Source organism: Sinohyriopsis cumingii, chromosome 3 (assembly GCF_028554795.1).
Source record: "Sinohyriopsis cumingii isolate HCF-2022 chromosome 3, ASM2855479v2, whole genome shotgun sequence".
Classification (NCBI taxonomy): domain Eukaryota; kingdom Metazoa; phylum Mollusca; class Bivalvia; order Unionida; family Unionidae; genus Sinohyriopsis; species Sinohyriopsis cumingii.
Window position 1 is genome coordinate 58,102,451 of NC_142963.1, and position 15,741 is coordinate 58,118,191.

The 15,741-nt window shown below is 35.4% G+C and overlaps 1 protein-coding gene across 2 annotated transcripts in view; it reads right to left on the reverse strand.

The window, feature by feature from the left end:
• The window catches only part of LOC149802911 (axin-1-like), a 59,638-nt gene that overhangs the window by 14,014 nt on the left and 29,883 nt on the right, over positions 1–15,741 (reverse strand). For both annotated transcript variants that reach the window (XM_089952403.1, XM_089952404.1), the window contains exons 6-10: positions 13,585–14,258; positions 2,167–2,304; positions 1,618–1,833; positions 849–1,007; positions 125–301 (exon numbers count right to left, since the gene is read on the reverse strand). In XM_089952403.1, the coding sequence (XP_089808529.1) occupies positions 125–301; positions 849–1,007; positions 1,618–1,833; positions 2,167–2,304; positions 13,585–14,258 (1,364 nt within the window). The remainder of the gene's footprint in view (positions 1–124; positions 302–848; positions 1,008–1,617; positions 1,834–2,166; positions 2,305–13,584; positions 14,259–15,741) is intronic.

A 15,741-nucleotide genomic window follows, 5' to 3' on the forward strand; every position in this document is an offset into this window, starting at 1 on the left:
TAACATGCCCGCTCACTCACTTTTGTTGCATTTTACCTAATCAACATGTCTATAAATGAACATTTGATGCAAAGTTATGACTGCAGTAAGAATATTTTGGTGTGATTTAAGTTATCCTACATACCTGTAGTTTCCTTTCTTGCTGATAAGATGCTTGAATTGACCCAATGTAACGCTGGAGGACTGAATTGTGATTCTGTATGGAATTGGCTCTCCGCACAGGTAGTAACCAATCACGGTTTCTTCTGGTTTGCTTGAAGTTGAGGTGTTGCCACTACCTGAAGATTTCTTGGATCTCTTCCTGAAAAGAAGAAGAAGAAAAAAGATGTCAAGTAGAGGAGATGAATGATATTTCAGTGCACAATGCAATATACTTTTTGCAGTCAAGGAAAAATTAAAAAATTAACTTTTCAAGAGAGCAGGGCCAACCCACACCAAGGTTTTACTCAAATGAGACTTTCAAATTTTGCTTGTGATAAAATTGGGAATACAAAAATTGATTTTATTCCAGGATAAACTCAAATCAAAGGTAAATGCTGGCCAGGTAATAAAGAGATGTAGGGAAAGTCTCTAAATGTAAAAACATTATAAATTACATGCTTAGCTAGCATCTAACATCCATATGCTTGTTACAAATGTACTGTATGCATGCTTTTTATTCTTGGTCATGTGCAGGATTACACATTTGTTCAAGACTTTCTTATCACATCCTTGAAAGAACCACTATGTACTCAAGCTACCTATTGCTCATAAAAGTAAAGGGTACTAATTGTAATACTTACAACTGATTACATGCAAATTAATTGATTAAGCATTTACTCAACACAAGTCAATATCCAAGTGCTTACTCTGCAGTCTGTGCTGTAGACTGACTACTTGTAGTCTCTCCCGAGATATCAAGGTCACAAGGTACAGGCTTTGTGCCTGGAACAGCAGGGCGCGGCATCTGTGTTGAGCTTTGAGAGGTGGGTACATTTGGACGCTTTGATGGAACCCCAGCAAAGGATCTGAAAATTAAACATTCCTTGTTGACTTGAAAACATGGATCTTCCCTCCCCCTGACAACAGGCAAGTCTGGCGACAATATACTAACTGGTATATAAAGGAAAAATACACCAATACCTAAGTCAAGAAGTCTGAAGATTTGGACATAATGACCTAGTTTTAGCGCAACTGATTTTCTCTTTAAAATGCATTCAAATTAAAATTTTCACAAGTGTAGGTAAAGTGGGGTCCAGGATACTCATGGTGCAACCAAGGAAAAAAAACCAAAACAGACTGAAAAAACAAGGAAACATACAAATCAAGTAATAAATGGGCAAAAGGCTATATCCCATCCAAACATTTGTGCTACAATTACTACTAAACAGATATTAAAATATTCTTGATATCTTGCTATTTCATGTCCAAAAACTTCATTTATAACATAATTTATTAACCTTTTGTGATAGAAAAATATTCCGGTTGCAATAAACTATGATGTAGTCAAACATACACATATACTATTCAAAGAATCTGAAATGACAAGAAATCTGGAGACGGTGAACACTGCTGGGTTTCTGACATTTATAGATAGTCTTACAAACAAGCTGTACAGAGCCAAGAAAATTTTTATACTTTGATTTGACTGGTTTTGCAAGGTCAGCCTCAAGCACAAGTCGACGGTTGACCTCGTCCAGCTGCATTGTGGTGTTTGGATGTGGCATAAGTGGCATGGAGGGATCCTGCATAAAGGGCTGATTCGGTTTAATGACAGCTGGAACACCTGTCCACCCTGTACCACGCTCAGCTGATGTGGACCGATTACCATGCATGCTGCTCTTCTTTGATATGCTGAAATATATTTTAAACAGACCTTAATATACATCTTATTTAACATGAAAGACACACAAAATTAATTTTAAACATGAAATCTGTCACTAATATTGAACTTACTCAGCGCTTTCCAACACTCAGTTGGGATATGATAGGAAACATTTTCAAACAATTACCACAAATTTTTAATGTACCAAATTTGATACTATTTTCAACGTTAGCTGAACAAGATACATGCTGAAGACACTGCATTCTACTTTCATGTACTGCTGTCATCAATAAAAATCCTAACTGTCAAGTCAAACAATTATATATTTTTTGCCAAACTGTCAAATAACTAATATAGTTTACCTTGCTTTATGCCCTTGTGAATAAACAGCAGATGGCACAGATGTCTTGCCAGACCGCTTATGTGATGAACTCTTGTCTGAGTCTGGGTAAGCTGAACTGGCTCCACGATTCTCATTGCCCATCATCCATTGTAAAACTCTAGAATACAGAACAAGTCATACAGTGAATCAAGTTATTACTGGTATTCTTGTCGTCTACATATTTCTGAACAGAGAAAAGTATTTCAATGAGATAGTCATAAAGTAGATTAAAAACAATAACAAGAAAAACCAACAACAAAAAATAATCGTTCTAGACAAATAAGCATCTGCAAAATCAAAATGCAAAGAATAGTCTAGACAACTATGTCATAATGAAATCTAAGTAAGATGCAACTTTAACAATGGCACTAAAACCTAAATCACTTCTAGTATTCTAAAAAAAGGCTTCCTAAAAGATGGCTAGATATGACCATATTGGATGGGAGATACAAATGCAAAAACTAGCAAACTGTTCAAAGAATTTTAAAATACTTACAAAATGATAGCTGAGGGACAAAACATGGGGTAAAGAGTGACCAGATTTCGTCTGGGGACAAGACATTTTTACCAAAGGAATTCCATGCCCAACCAATGAAAACTATAGCCAGTCTCTAAAATGAAATAAGACCAAAGCAGCAAAATACAAATGGAAAATAGATTCCAAATACATTTGCTGTTTTTAAAACTGTTAACAATGAAGATTAATATACTAGACTGATTAACCCTTAAAGTTACACTATTGGTAGCGGTCTTGTACTGCTTATTGCAACTGGAGTCTTTTTTTCATGTGAACAGCTGTTTACAGATTCTATGGTTGTTAATCTAAATTTAATTGGTACAATGGACCCTGGAACAAGCATTTGTCATGTTTTAACTGGTCAAAGAAGTTTTAGAAATGCATGTTTTGATAGGAACTACTTGCTCGAATTGGCAGACTCCAAACATGGTTCACCTCAAGATGCTGACTTGATTTTTGAAAATACTGACTGATTATAGCAATGATGACAGTGATTTTTAAAGTTTTGAGGTATACAAGATTATTAGAGCTGGGAAAGAGTTACTAAATGCCAGTGAGAGATTTAAATACAAGTCAAATGTACATGCTAGATGGACCTAAACTGATAGCATGTCAGTCAACCCACACTGCTCATTTCAAATTTAAATGTATAACTGGAGATTATCAACCATATAAGGCTAATTTTTTTTCTAAATTAGGATTTCTTGCATATGACAATAGGTTAAATTAACAGAATAAATGGAGTAGACTTGATAGACAACAGCCGTGAGAAAATGGAAGCCTGTTGCACCTGATGAACTGTTAACTGTTCTTTTTTCATATAGGTTAGGTCCATGAATTTAATGCATGAATCTGAATTCCATTTTTATTGGACAACAGAGTTTGTGATAATTAACCCCATACCTCGCCAAAAAAAAAAAAAAGAGTTGGCATATACATGTATTTCCAACTTCTAAGCAAGCAACACTTGAACAGGTAATGAACTTGACAGGTGATTGTCATATTCGAGAATAAATAATGAGAAAACTGCAAAGCTTTGTCAACTTTTGTTACCGAGTTTAGGGTATGTAAACTTGCTTGTGTTGTTCCTCAACTAGATATTCATTAACTGTAATCTATTCTACAACTGAGAGCTTTGAACAAAGTGTAAAAAGATGTACTGGCTAGGCCACGTAAAGAATATAGTATTTTTAAAGGACATATTTGAACTAGCTGTGGACAATTTTGTGTGCTCTGGATGTGTCGAGATTGCTGATCTAAACAACTGGCTTGTCAAAGATTGCTTTGATGCGTGTTGCCAATTTCAAAGAGACAGTGATAACTGAAAAGATTTCTTTGACAGGTGTGTTAGGACAAAAAGAGGCACTCCTCTCCAATGATTAGTCTCCTCAAAATCTAGCACTCAAAAGCAGTGTTAATCAACTACTGCTTTGGAGATTATTACAGGAGATTTACTGAATCTTGATTTTTGGCAAATATTTAAATGAATATAAAAAATGTGTTCTTAATTCCTTGTTAAACAACTTCTCTACAACTGTTTAGATGGATGTTGCCAATACCAATTTGAAAACTGGAGTGTGTGTGCAAGTTATCTGGATCTGGAAAGTAGCTTTAACAATTTTTCTGTCATATCCTTACGATGTCTGCAGTTACAGTTCATCCTGTAGACATGTAGTATCGTGTTCCATCCAGTCACATTATCCTGACACCAGGCTGACAAGTCCAAACACTAACCTCAATGCTGGGCACCAAGTGAGGCAGCTGCTAGTACCATTTTTACAAGTCTTTGGTGAGACTTGGCCAGGGTTCAAACCTGTGACTTGTGCATCCGAGGCAACTGCTCAAACCACCCAGGCCACTGGAGTGTTTGAAAATATGGAACTGGAAACAGTGGACATGACACTCCCATAAATAAAAAAAGCCAGCATTCACATATATAAATTTAATTATATGCTATGAGTTATGTATGATTGTATTTTGACGCCGACCTAGTCCAAAATCAAGTTAATTGTCCACCTGACCAGAATCATCCATCTTTTTATTATTCTGTAAACAACCAATACATAGCTAATATTTTCTCTATGAATACGGGTTTAACAACAGGATCAATATCAACAGAAATATAGATATTTATCTTGGTACGAGTCAAGGACATTATGTTATTCTTTATCATCATTTTAGTTACAGACCTTATAATTATAACTAAGATTTTGTGTAAGGTTTTTTAATATAATCTTGTTTACTGGACAAATTATTCATTCCTGTGATAACATCTGGGCAAAAGTAATTTATATTGTTATATTCAGATTTTGATTCGGGTGAAATTTTTAATTATTCTCTGGAAATACTAAATGCTTGATATTATTCTTGGAAAGATATTAACTGGGAATTATAGTGAATTTAAACAAGGATACCTTGGAATATGTAACTGTGATTCAACGTAAGACTGTTGACAAATCAATACAACTCAGGGCACTGATACATTAGTACATTAGAGACTACATGCCACTACACGCACATCAAAACTTTATTTATCCATAACTGTATTAGTAATTCTAGGATTATTTGGGATTTAATTTGCAATACTGTTAATTCTTTTATTACTATTTTCACTTTGTATTCCAGACCTGCCAACCCTGACGAGTCCGTCTCATAAGGCAGTTGATTTTTTCCCATAAGGCTGACCAGTTTTCAGTAAGGTGTAACAAAATATCAGTAACTGCTGTGTAAAGCTGGAAGACATAATTAAAAGTTTGATGCATTGACAATAAACATTATGTTCAACCTAAAAGTTTGTAAAGTACACACAGACTTTATTTCCCACTAGTACAGTTACACAAACCTAGTTCCAAACCCTATACACCTCAATGGCTTGTTGCTATCTCTCAACTTGACATAATTCTTTTCCAATTCACATGGCGACTGCAATCATATCTACCGCCATGAGACATACTCAAACTGACATGTCCAATAAACATAATTGTTTCATTTCCAGCTTTTATTCACAAGAATCTCAATACACCTTTTTATTCTTCTGTGTTGATTATTAACACTTTTCTAGAAGCTTATTTATCCTTTCGTCTTAAACATGCATCGCTTTCTGGATGCCATTTTAAAAAAAATTATATAATCACAGTCTGATCATGCAGGTGCTTCGCATGAACAAATAGGTGCAGTTTAAAGTGTCTGGGGTGCTGCTGTAAAGTCTGGTTCACTGACTAATTTTACTAATTCCAAGATGAAACCAGGATCCGTATAAAATATGGATGAACCAATTATCCGGACTTTTCGGCAACGATCAATTTCTGTATTTTTTGCGAGTATGCCGTAAGTCTGTGTTTTAAGGGTAATTTTCATAAGACTTATGACAAAATCGTAAGAGCTGGCAGGTCTGGCATTCTAGAAAAATAAATTATTAGTTGAATTTTATAACACTTGTTGGTTTCCACTCTTTTCTGACCATAGAGTCGTAACATCGATATTGGAATATTTGAGTGAAGGCCTCTGTTGTACTTTTCTTTTTCTGGTAAATCTGCATGAGCAACTAACATTAGTTGAAATTGTAGGAACAAAATGTTTTAATACTAAAAATTGATCAAAATAAAGTTAGCACAGTTCAGTTCTTGGCAGTTCAATTTTTCAGTTCAAGATCTTTTTCATACAACATTGCTCTCATAAATTTTCTTCCAACACCCTCATCTACCATTTTTATGTATGTACATGTCAGTTTAGGCTCTTCCTTCTATAACAGCAGTCTAACCCTTCCTTTTGATAACTATAATTATTGATATTTGGTTTAAAGGTACAAAGATAAAATGGATAAAAGTTCAATATTGTAAAACATGCAATGGGATTTCATTAAAACATCTGGATTGTATTTTTTTTACGTTAGCCATATTTTGTTGCCATATTTTTGGACAAGCTCAAATCCCATGGGCAAATTCAATTTTCCATTCGAATTTCCAAAGCTGATTTGTTTAAGTTTTGTAAAGCCCTGATTTAAATTTAATTTCCATTAAGAGAAATGTTAATTTGAACTCATTCAGATTATTGATCATTTACTACGGACATGTCAGTATTAATAAGCATTACTAAATTCATCTACCATTTTAGTTCAACTACAGTGGAACCCCGCTATAACGCGCCCCGCCATAACGCGAATTCGGATATAACGCGGTCGTAGCATGGCTCCCGAAATTTCGTATATTCATTCACACATGGAGAAAAAAAATTTGGAGAAAAGTAAAAAAAACAAATCAAGAAATTAACTTCATTTTGGGCATGAGATTAGTTGTGACTTTTAAATTAATATGATCGTGGCATGGTTCCTGAAATTTGAAATTCATTTACGTGTATTTTTATCGGACCGTGAAAATATTTGTTTAACGTACGAGAAATAGTGTGTAAAACGTTTATTATAATTTGGTGGAAGAATTCGCGTATGACTTTTAATAATAAACGATCGGAACTTAACAATTTATCCAGGTTCTTTAAGTGATTTTGGAGAAGTGATCGTGTATGAATTCTAAAATAATACGATATATATAACGTACGAGAAATAGTGTGTACAACGCTTGGCTTCTGAAATTTATCAATTTGAACAGGTTGTGGTGAAGCTCCGTATTCTACTCTAGAAGAGAAAACTGGTTTCATTAGGTTTTTGAATTGTTAAGCCGAAGTAAACATTATCGGAAGTGTTACTTATTACGGATCCATGAGTAAAGCCAGTAAATCGTCTTTGTGATTGTCTTCCATGAATTCTGTATACAGTCGTTGCTCAAACAATAGCCGACATGGGCTTCTTATTTAACTGCAATCACAGCCAAGCAGCAGACAAAGCTGTGGTTGATACAAGAGTCGCACAATTTAATAAACGTCAAAGGACGAAAGCCGCCAACATGTATGCTGTGCTTGGCGGTGTGATCAAACAACAAACAGTTGAAAGTAAATAATATCCAATACAGACACCGTATGTAGACCCGGGAATAGCTGCATGCAATGACCGTACGATATCAGACGGCAAGTAAATGGTTTCAATATTTTGTTCATCCTATATTTTACACGACGAATTCAGACTATTACAAAATTATTGAATATTTTAAATCTGTACGATTTTCAATGAACTTACATCCATTATGGATGAACTGCATGCCACGACGGCACGGTAGCATACGGTGTTGATACACTTTTCATGATATAGCGATAGTCTGGTATTATCGGTCAATCTGTATTATCGTTCAAACAAATAAAAATTAGTAAATGTTTTTAATGCACAGTAATAACCTATAAATATATTAGCCATCGATTATTTTGAATATATCTTAATTAATGCATTCCAGTTAATATTCATCTGATGGTAAGCCGACTTTTGATCATTGTACATGTATACACGTATATGTTCTCGGAAAAAAAGTTAAATATTGTAAAACCCCGCATTAACGCGACCCCGCTTTTAGCGCGATCCGATTTTATGGACCCCGATCATCGCGTTATAGCGGGGTTCCACTGTATTTCTGTCTCATTTAATCAGCTTAGTAAAATAAATGGAACCAAATAGTACAGCCTGATTCTCAAGTTCATCAGTCAGTATAGCTTGGCAACATCTTCATTAAGAAAAGATGTGAAGAAACAAAGATGTATAGTATGGAATGAATGACAAAAATCGATACACATGGAACATGACAATTGGTTCCATTTACATATGGCAGTGATGAAATAATCTACACCTTAAGTGACAGTCTGAGTCCATTTCATTTTGGCATGGAACCCTAGGATTTTATTTATTTTTATTTCAGCCCCCCAAACAGATTAAACAAAACATTACCCATGCTCTGATTTGTAGTAATTAAAAAAAAAAAGAAAAATTATCAATACAAATCCAAAAAGCCAAAAAAAGATATTATCAAGATAAAAGTAAACAAAAAATCCCCGTTAGAAAGAAAATGACCGTTTTCCACCCTACACCCAAATTTAAAATGGCTAGTCCCTAAACGCTCCCATCATGGACATAAATTAACCAGCCTTTATAAATCTTTACTGGACAGATCTGACAAGGACTTGGAAAGCAATTTGTCTGATTTTTGTTGCAAACTAAAAGTACTCATCATAACATCAGCCAATAGATTTTTAAAAACAACTGACAAATTATTTGTATTCAAGCTGTTTATTTTCAATTTGATATCCCTGAAGTGAAGTTGCAGCAATAAACACAGATTTATCCATGATATTAGCACTAATAAAAGCTTGGAATACTCCTTGATTGCATGTAAGAGATGTAATTACAAAAGGGATTTTAAAAAATTATCCTTGTCGACAAGATCAAGGGGAATAAGCTGTTGAAAAGGATGATAAAGAGCACTTGAAGTTGTACGAATGTGCATCTCGTTTGTTTTGAAGGCTGCTTGTAGCGTATCATAACACTTCAACCACATCTGTGACTCTTTGTAATGCAGGCACACTTCAAAAACCTCCTAACAGCTGCTTTTGTTCGTAGGCCTTTGAACTTGTAGCGAAGTAGAAGATCAAAGCAAACTTTTTAAATATTTACTCGTCTCTCTGAAATCAATCTCTGTGAAGAACGTTTTCTCATGTCTAGTGCATATTACACCATGCATATGGTATGCAAGTTGACGGCAAGATGCAAATTACCACGTAATCATAGGCAGTCCAGCATCAAAGAAACAAAATTCAACTCGAAAAATAACAAACTTTTTGCTTTTCTTAATGTTGTTTTTGAGGGGTGGGGAAAAGTTTTTAAAAGATTTTTTTCCATGCCGCTAACCATATCAAAATAGTATTCAATTACTTTACACTTGTCTCGGTTTTGTTTTGTTTTATAGAAGACTTCACTTTTGAAAAGGGGCCCCCGTATGGCCAAGTGGCCTAAAGCGTTCTCCGTTACGGATCACTGCCATCACTCCTCTGCGTAGGTTTGGCCAATGTGGGTATGTGAGAAAGCTTGCCAGTAGTTTTTCGTGGGTCGGTGGTTCGTAATACTGGACGCCATGCATAGCCTATCGTGTGCTGAAAAATTGCGTTAAACCCTACAACACGTTTGAAGAAAAAAAAAACGTGCATAGCTTCTAGTATTTATGTTGAAAAGCCATAAAATCCCAGACACTAGACGGGTCTTTTTAAATTATCTCTAAAATGCAAATTTTCTTTTTTAGAATGTTGGCATCTTGTCTGTCACTATGAAACAGTTTATCCTGTGATGACCTGCCTGTTTGAATAGTTTAACTTTATTGTTCCTAATAAACACTTAGTTTTAATATTAATAATACCTTTTATTGCGTCTTCTCTTTAATCAAGGAAAATTGAAGGGTTCAAAAATTTAATTTCCCTCTCCAAGTGACTCAGATCTTGTGAACAAAAGGTACAAAGCAAGCGAAGTCCTTAATGTGCAGAGAACAAAGAAACATAGTTCCTTGAAGGTCTGCTTCAATCGCTTTCATTTCAGCAATCTTACAGCTTGCCTAGAGATCACATGACCTACATAAAAGCCAACACAGTCTACCCGTGGCTGCAGGATATCTCACAAACACACAATACACCATATTTTCCCCGCTTTCATCCTGAACAAAAACAGGACAGAGTAGCGCTTTGATCTTCCCTCGAATTTCATTGAGCTGGTAGCACAAAGACGACGCTATTCAAACAGCTTTTAAAGCTGCCAGCCAAAGATCACTGGCCTCTATTGAGCTGGATTGTATGCCAAACTTCGCCAAAAACAAGAATAAAAAGATAAATCTGCCCCTGTATTTTGTTTTGTACATAAAAGAGGATAATAAACTTGATAAATTTGGTATGTGATGTGATCCACAAGTGGCAAATTAAACCATTTGCTTTACAGACACAACTGTGGCCAAAATTACAGGCAACATAAAGGCAGTTAGATATTATGCAACTGTTAAATAGCAAAGCAGACTATATGACGCAAAGAAAAAGTAACTTGTTTATCTTGTTGTCATGAAGTGGAAATTAAAAAGAGTGGTTGACAAGATATGCAACGATCAAAGTAACTAAAACATCAAACAAACGGTGCAAACGTTTCTGATCAATGGGAATATCACAGTTCAAGGCACAAGGCTTCCTATGTGCGAGGTGCTTGGCACTACAGCTCCGATATAGTTTCTTAGTTTTTGGTATCAGTCTATGGTCATGCTACACACGATTCAGCTATATGCAAATATTTTCCGCTACCATATATTTCATCGATTAACGTACCACTGCTTGAATATCTAATATATACTGGATCAAAAAAGCTAAAATTCATGTGTGCCTTTTCTACAGCAAATCTGATTGATACTAGTTATTATCAATATCAAAATTAATGGATTGCACACTTAAAAGCCTTTTCAAGAGTATATAGGTATATATAATGACGATTAAATACTGATATTTCAAGCTTACATAAAGTTAGAGAAATTGACATGTATACAAGTGGAGCCCAACTACGAACTGCGCAGACTGAGATCTGAAGATGCATAATTCGCTAGCAGGTCTGGGTGTGTGCAATTTGTCAGGCATAATCAGTAGAACAAAACAACAATCACCTTGATCTCCAGGTGCACTTTACTATGGCAGATCAGGATCCTTTTTTATTGCAGTTTGACTCAATTTACAAGCGAGTATATATGCTTTATGCCACTGATAAACATTTGCTATCGAATTATTTATATATCCTGTGGTAATTATGTTAATACCGAGGATTAAGACAACTTTTTACCCCTTTTGATGTAAACACCAGGCGAAAAAGCAAACTGCCAACCTTCAGGCAACATACAAGACTACATTTTAAAGGTGTGGCTAAGGTTTAGTTTTGTGGGTTGTAAAGTCTTTGAAATCCAAGAGCCATAATTATACTCTTCTCAATTAATACAGGCACATGGATTACCAGTCAGTGGAGAATACCAGGGAATAACAAACTTGTTCAGAGTGAAAACACCGCTCAGATTACAAATGGTGTACAATAAATGATGGTCCACATATCATTTAGTGGAAACATGACACGCAATTTATGGCTCAAAATTACAGAGAAGGCCCATACATATCATAGATAGCATTTCATTTCAGGCTTTTGTTGTTGGAATGAATTAAAGGTAGCAGATGATAAAACAATACAAAAACCAATAATCATATTCCTTCTTAAACATTTGCAATGTCACTGCAAGTGCCTCTTGGATAAAAAAAATTCTGGGCAACTGGAAACCCAACATCAAAGGAAAAAAAATTCTAATTTGTAACTATGACTGCCATAATATTTACTATTGATTAGCAAAATAATGGACTGACTCTACCTTAAGATTCTGGCTCTCAGACACTACTAACATGTCAAGAAGCTATGCAAAGTTCTAAAGTATTGTCTTCAACTGCTTAACAAGATTTAAACTAAAATTGTAAATTTAAATTTGTTTCAAACCAGCCCATGACTTGTGTCTGCCAAAGCCAGCAATTTCTGGAGCCAAGTTGAACATGCTGTCTGACAATGACAATATGGAAAATAGTTAATAATTAATAACATTTTCTTAATTTCAATCTTTTTTTTACATTTCGGATTTTGCCAACAACTTAGGTTTACCACAAATCAGTACACAAAACTGGTGATGATTTATAAGGAGGCACAATCGTCATTGTTCAGTCATTCATGTGTGGGTAACCATGTGGAAAGACCTCTCCAGGCTGTTTTTTGGGGGGCAAGGCACAGGGGCACTTGTCATCTCATTTAGATTAATTCATTTAGTTTGGTATACCAAATAAATTTAGATTTGGGGGGGGGGGGCAGAGAGTGTCAAATACATCTGTTACCGAAGAGGCTGAACAATTTTATTAAAATGTCTTCCCAGTCCTGCAAGTATTTAACAAAAAAAATTGACTTGCCTTGAATAAAGTCTTACTCAACCAGGCATTATCAAAATCTAAAAGTTCCATTGTGTGAAAGGTCGTTTTCTGGAGTTTACTAACCATTTTAACACCAGCCATAAGTAGTTACAATTTCAATCCAGTCTTCTCCCCCTCTGGAAAGCACTTATGAGTGAGCGTCTGCATGAGCTTGATCATGAAAACAATGTTCCAGCGGAAAGTAGTGACTTTCAATGAATAAAGCAATACTCTCAACTGAACTAATTTTTATTAAATAGAACCACTGTTTACTCAACTGCTGGAAATTTTCAAATGCAATTCTGATCTGGGCTAGCAAATTGCTATCAACTACAACTCCATCTTTCTTCTTTGAACTTGTCTAAGTTGATATTCCAACTACACTCTGGTTCTTCAATATAAAATGCTTCCTGCTCCACCTCTCAACATGCTTTTTTTTTTCTTTTTTTTTTTTACTACACATCAAGAAAACATCATGAAAATTCTAGAATCTTATGACTATTCCATTTAAAGAAGAGAAAACAAGCAATTACCATACCCAAGTTAAGGAGGACAGGAGTTAGAGACTCGGTAGAAGCAGGAATATTTCTTCAGGGTACGCAAGTGCCAAGAATACCTCCCTGTCCCAACTAGAAATCAATCTCTTGCTGAATAAAAAATTTTTTCTTCAATTTACCTTTAAGATGGTTTGTTTCTCAAAAGTCCAATTTAGTTCAAAAATGGAAGGCAAAATTCACTCAGTTAATCACCAGTGAAAGATCTCTGGTAGGATACTCTATTATTAGGGGGTGTCTGGTAAATGATCATTCCCTAGCCAGTACAAGTGATGATTTTAGCATATGTCAGATTTAGAAACCCTTACTACAGTAGCATCAAAGGTTTCAATGGGTATATTGAATATACAATTTCCACCAGAGGTATTAAGGTCACAAGTAGTAGCATTTGGAACAATCACATGATTGGGTGGGGGTGGGGGTGAAGAATTCAGTAGCTTGTACTTACTTGGTTGTTGCTGGATCTGCAATATTGGGAACCGGTGACACTGACTCCACTAGACTAATGCCACTGTCAATATTACTGCTAGAATCAGAATGCTTCCGATTTGTTTTACGTGCAGTCCTTCCACGATCATGATCACCCTTGCGCTCATAATCACCCCAACACACCATACTATGATTCTGAGCTTCAATTTCAAGCTGTGATTTGGATTTACTTTCTCGTCCATGATGGTGGTGGTGGTGGTGGTGAATATGCTTGTGAGTTTCAAAAGCATTCTTGTCCTCACCCATTCCACTGTCGAACGAAAGTGTGGAATAATAATCTGGTCTTTTCTTTGAATGTAATGCTTTTGTATGCAATGTCCCTGGCATACTGGCAGGACCTGAAAATGGATGACCCTGTGGATCTTTACGTAATGTCCTATCAGGTGATTTTGATCGACTTGGTGAATGTCTCCCAGGGGATCGACTAGGTGTATCCTGAGCAGATCTTTCCCAAATCCTTGAACAATGTTCATCAAGAATACTGTCTGCATTTTCCTCCTCAAAACCAATTATTGAGGAGCTCATTAGAGGCACAAGTGAGGTAGCTGTGTTATTGTTCTTTCCAGAAGAACTTGAAGTGCACGACTTGTTCAGATATGACTTGTCCAACGCAACCTCGTCAGATATATCAGACTGAAACAAAGAGAATTTCATCATTACCAAAGAACTGACATGAAAGATTTGTCTCCAACTTGCTTAATTCAGCGTTGTGTGGAGTACCAATGTACTATGTGTCAGCCATTTCTTTTTTTTTACATAAAATATTGCGACTTTTCATGCACAGGGATGTCCTCATGCACCTACAATCTCTTTGTACTGTTATCATTTATCTAGCTGATTATTTATTCCAACAGAATCCATCTCCCTGACTGCCTAGATAATGGACATCTGATATTGCCATGCTACAAAGTGAACCTCAATGTAGTGCAGAAGCCTAAATGGGAGATGTGAATTCTTGCTTGTAATAAATGCTGTACACATGCAGAATACAAGGGTTTGCTTCCAAAATATATCTAGCAGACAAATTAATAAACTGGTCTCTAAAGATGAACTTTTACAATGGCTTAATTGAAATATCAGTTTTTGTGCGATATCAAGGTTCAGTTAAATACTTTATCTTGTGCAGCGAAACAGAAAAACATTTCAACTTGGTGAAAACAGTTTAATTCTTAAAAACAAATATAAAAATTAAATCAGAAATTCGTTGATTTAAAAAAAAAAAATTATATTTGCACATGACCAGTACTTAAAATGACTCAACCGTAATCAAGACGGGTATTAACACTGACATGAATTTTTCAATGTGGGCCTCGTCCACATACAATATTGCATACAATGCAAACAAGGAACATTCAGGGTACCTCTAAAACAGTATATATGGTAGGAGCAGATTGCACAGCATCAGTATTCAAGCAAAGTGATTAGAATAGCAAATGGAAATAATTAACTTCTGCACCAATTCAAAGTGGAAAAAAATTATGACTGATAGGCAGAAACTGGCACCCTACAGTGACCATTGTTGGGAGGTTTCTTTGATCTATAGGCTCTTTTCTTTTCGTTTGGATTACCAAGGGATGCATATTGTACATTTAATTTAGCTGTATTGTCAATGACCATATGTCTCTGATGCTATTGTTTTTAAAGCATGAAACCCTCTATATTCAACTGATGATAGAAGTAATCTTGTACAGCCAAAAACACACACTTGCAGATCAAGCCAATATATGCTCTTAATTCAATACTTGGCTTCCAATAACTGTTTTCACTAGATAGACGCATGAAAATTGTCTGCAAATTAATCATCTGCAACTCATTTACACATTTTATTCTCAAACATTTCCATGGGAAAATGTAAATGACCATTATAAAAAAATTACGTTTTGCTTATACAGGAAAGTAGTGGTAGAAAATAATGAAACTCATAAGACAAAACACATCCTATGTGCAGCAGAGTTAGCATACTTGAATGGTCGTACTGGCATAATGTCAAATCATCTAAAGCACAAACAAAAATCCACAAACTGAAACTGCTTCAAAATAAATCCAAACTCAACAACCAATAAAAGCTTTCAAAATCTTCCCTACCTTCTTCAATGGTGAAAGCAAAATGGCAACA